The sequence below is a fragment of the Arachis hypogaea genome, chromosome 16 (assembly GCF_003086295.3).
Source record: "Arachis hypogaea cultivar Tifrunner chromosome 16, arahy.Tifrunner.gnm2.J5K5, whole genome shotgun sequence".
In the NCBI taxonomy this organism is placed as follows: domain Eukaryota; kingdom Viridiplantae; phylum Streptophyta; class Magnoliopsida; order Fabales; family Fabaceae; genus Arachis; species Arachis hypogaea.
Genome location: NC_092051.1, coordinates 129,764,981 through 129,768,896, shown reverse-complemented (window position 1 = coordinate 129,768,896; position 3,916 = coordinate 129,764,981). Strand labels below are relative to the sequence as shown.

The 3,916-nt window shown below is 39.1% G+C and overlaps 1 protein-coding gene across 1 annotated transcript; it reads left to right on the top strand.

Annotated features, from left to right (window-relative positions):
• Positions 1-1,423: 1,423 nt before the first annotated feature.
• LOC112754989 (uncharacterized) lies at positions 1,424-3,617 on the top strand. The gene is made up of 2 exons (XM_025802835.2): positions 1,424-2,214; positions 2,434-3,617. Exons 1-2 carry the CDS (start codon positions 1,843-1,845, stop codon positions 3,364-3,366), a joined length of 1,305 nt encoding a protein of 434 aa, XP_025658620.1. The 5' UTR covers positions 1,424-1,842; the 3' UTR covers positions 3,367-3,617.
• Positions 3,618-3,916: the final 299 nt, after the last annotated feature.

Sequence of the window (3,916 nt, the reverse complement as noted above, 5' to 3'; positions counted from 1 at the left end):
TTTTATCCTTTCCTTGAGTTGGATTTCATTCATTATCCCTGACTATTCTCCTCCCTGCACTGTCTTTCTCTGTTGGTTTTTTTCCTCCCTCGATTGCTGTAACTGTAGTAGATCGGGTAGATTGTATTGAGTTTTTATTTTTAGGGCAGTTAGCTTTCTCATGTCCCACAATGGCACATGAGAAGCATATATTATAGCTCCCTTCATATTCTGCCTTGTATCTAAATCCACTAATGGAGTATTGAGATACTAGAGACTCAGTGAGGTCAAGTTCTACACAAAGCCTTGCAAACTTGCCTTTGCACTTATCTATCGTATTAGAATTCACCCTCAGAGTTCTACCTACTATGTTGTCAATTCTCTCCAACATCTCTTGCTCATAGTATTCAATAGCTAGTCCAGGAAGTCTCACCCACACTGCCACTGTATCTATGGTAGCCTTCATAGGATTAAAATCAGGTTTCCAAAACCTTAGAGTAAGGTAGTGATCGAAGATCTTCTAAGGACCTTCCGTTACAATAAAGTCTAAATCTTTTTGAGAGAAAAATTTGACAACGAAAAAATCATGACCTAGCTAGGTCAATCACCTCAATGCTTCCTTGCTTTTCCCGCCTCCAACTTTCTAGTTAGTGCTGCCAATAAAATCTTTCTCCCTATTAGCTTGACAATGAGGGTATCCCACCAAAAATGTCTTTTATTGCAGCCTCGTTGATCAGAAAGTTAAAATTGCCATTAATTTTCTCTACTCTTATTCCTGGTTTTTGTTTTTTCTCTTCTTTCTTACCTCGAGTGTTTTCTTTTTCTATACCCTCCATCTTTTCATCATCCCCTTCCAATGACGATGATGAAAAACTATCATATTTGTTTGCTATGATGGGCTTCTTCCCTCCTTTTATAGCTTCACTAAAAAATCTTCTTTGTGGATCTTCTCTCTATGCTTCTTCCTTATCTTCCAACATCTAATCTTCGTTTCTGGGAATAAGAGAGACCTCTTCACTGAACTTTATTCCTCCTCCTCCCTTGTTTACTTTCTTTGCATTACGTATTACATGATCCTCTTTACATGAACTAGAAAGTTTATTAAATCATTCTTCCACCTTAGTCGATGACAACAATAAAAAAGTCTCACGGCCTACAAATTCGGCCCAACAAAATACATAAATTAAGTTACAATTTTAGTTTTATCTTATCTTATCTTATCTTTATGTTATGTTCTTATTTTATCTTATCTTATTTTTAATTTTATCTTTCGTAAGTAATGTATATATATTTAATTTTACTCTCATAATTTAATCAATCAACTATCAATAAATTTTTTTCATCTTTTCTTTTCTTTTTCTATTCTTTTTCAATTTTATTAAAGTTCATGAACTCTAGAGTGTCCTCCACGGACTTAGTCCCCTCTCATGATGGAGGTCTTAACAAACAAGTGGTATAATTTGTGCAAGAAAACAGAACAAAAAAGCTAAACCTTTCTCTGCGAAAACTCCTCTTTCATTCCTTCATTCTATTCCCTTCATTCCATTCCGCTATGTTTTTGGTATTTTACTACACATAACACAACCACACGCTATTATAAGTTCCTATACTCCACTCTTTGGATTTTTTTTTTTTTTTTTGGACTTGATTGTTAAACCTACGTTTTGATAGAAGACCAACCAATCCTGTGTCTTAGCGAATAGTTCTTTGGAACTTGGTCGGTGGCAACTTGCATGGGCTAGTTAGACTAACTAACATTGGGCCTTACCCAATACAAATCCCTTTCGCCGCAAATTCACAACACAAGCCACATCACCATCGAAACTAAACCTGAACGAAGCATTAGCTTAGGCATCGATAGCAATGGAAGACAGTTTCAGAGTCCGCGTTGACAAAGCCTTCGGTTCTCTTCCTCTTTCTTCAACCTCCCCTTCTTCTATCTCCTCTCTCTGGTCCCTCACCGACGACGAAATCAACTCCAGACCATCCAACCAATCCGAACCTAAACCCGACCCTAAACCCTCCGCATGGTCCACCGCCACAACCTCCTCCTCTTTTTCTTCCAGCTTCCGGCTTCAGCTAGAGAATGACTTCGATGATCTCAACGACGAAGACAACGATAACGAAGATGGTGACGCGGGGTTTCGTCGTACTCAGCTCAAACCCGACGATTACGACGATGAACAGTGGCAAATTAGGTCTGGTATTGGCCTCGATTGCACCCTTGATCACGAGGTACTACTAATCCCTTATCTCTTATTTTATATTTTGATCAATTTTCACTGAATATTTGAAATTACAATTGGAACCTACACGATTTGAAATTTGAATGCTGAAAATATAGCTGCATTTGAATCAACTAGGGTTTGTGCCATTTTTGCTGGTTAAATATTTAAGATATTTAATTTAGATAATATTTCTGATTGAAAACCTCGAATCAATTGGTTTGTGCAGGAAGAGGAAGATAAATATGATAAACAAGCAATTGGGAAAGAGAACCAAGGGGATCGAGTTTATATGAAGGATATAGCTGATGATGGTGTTGAGATTGATTCTTGCTACGCTCTTCCATCTAGGTTCGGAGAACACGTGAGGGACCCACGTGCCAACCACTTGGCTGCAAAGATGAGGCTGAAGCAGGATGATGAAGCAGCTAAAAAAATTGATGCTTTGCACGTCTCTGATAAATCAGCACCCGAGGCTGGCACCGGCGGTGGCGACGGTGGTGGCAATAGTATGAATCTCAAGCCCATTTTGAAGAGTAAGGATAAGCCTCCAGAACAGAAGTCCCAGAAACGTGTTCGGTTTGATCCTGATTGCGATGTTAGAGATGATGAGGACGATGAATATCACGGAACGAGGGATGTTCGAATGAAGACTTCTTCGATTGAAGAAGAAGCAGTTTTCGAGCAGCCATCAAAGGCACAAGAATTTGCTTCAGCTGTTCCAGATTACATTCGAAATCCATCGAGATACACGCGATATACTTTCGATGATTCCAACGATGACATTGATGATAGATCGAATAAGGCAGCCTATATGAGTTTCCTTTCGCAGTTAAAGGCATCAAATGCTGCTGCTGGAACCGGATCACAGGCAGAGGATGCCGAGGATGATCTTCCATCGGTTACATTCATATCAAGGAAGAAATCCGGTGATGTTGCAATGGTAGAGCATGAGAATGTTTCAAAGCAAAAAGGGGATGTTGGGAAGGAGAATAGAAGAGCTTTCAGTGTTAGTATAGCAGCTGGTGAGAATGAAAATACTGATGTTTGTGCAATGGAGGAGGATATGCCAGGAGAAGCCATTGAAGATGTTAAGAAGAGAAGGTTGAACCGCAAGTACAGGAAGAAAACACAAGACGAGCTGGATGAGCCTGATGTCTAAGTTAGCTAACTGCCTAAGGTGTGTTTCTTTGAGACACTGCCAACTTTGCCAGGATCAGCATTTTAGAATCGGTTGTTTTATCTTTCTTGTTGCCTGTTGCGGTTACTTGTTTGTTTTATAAATTTGTGCAACAATCTTGCGTCTAGATTCTGGTCTAGCCAACTTATGTAGTGTCATACTATCTTATTGGTTGACATGGTGTTAACTAAATTAAATCGTGCGGCCATGTTATAAATCCTGATGTTCGAATATTGGCTAGACTATGTTTTGGGAGGGGTTTGGTTAGGACATCTGTTAAGGAAGCGTGGCTGCAGCAACAAGAACAACAAAGACTTATCAACATAGATCAAGTGACATCATCGGCGCTGTTGTGTAGCGGAAATTTAGCAAGAGGATTTTCTTGCAAGAGTAGGAAATTAAAGGAAAAAACAAAATCCCCTCAATAAAGCATAGCTTTTGGCTCTCGATACGTATGCGGGAGAAATTCTTTAAAAACTGGAAAATTTAGGGTGCGTATTTGTGTTTTTGTTTTCTGTTTTAATTTTTAGTG

Coding starts and splice junctions, on each gene's coding strand:
- LOC112754989 (XM_025802835.2), top strand. CDS start 1,843: ATGGAAGACAGTTTCAGAGTCCGCGTTGACAAAGCCTTCGGTTCTCTT. Junction 2,215..2,433: donor ATTGCACCCTTGATCACGAG/GTACTACTAATC, acceptor TGGTTTGTGCAG/GAAGAGGAAGATAAATATGA.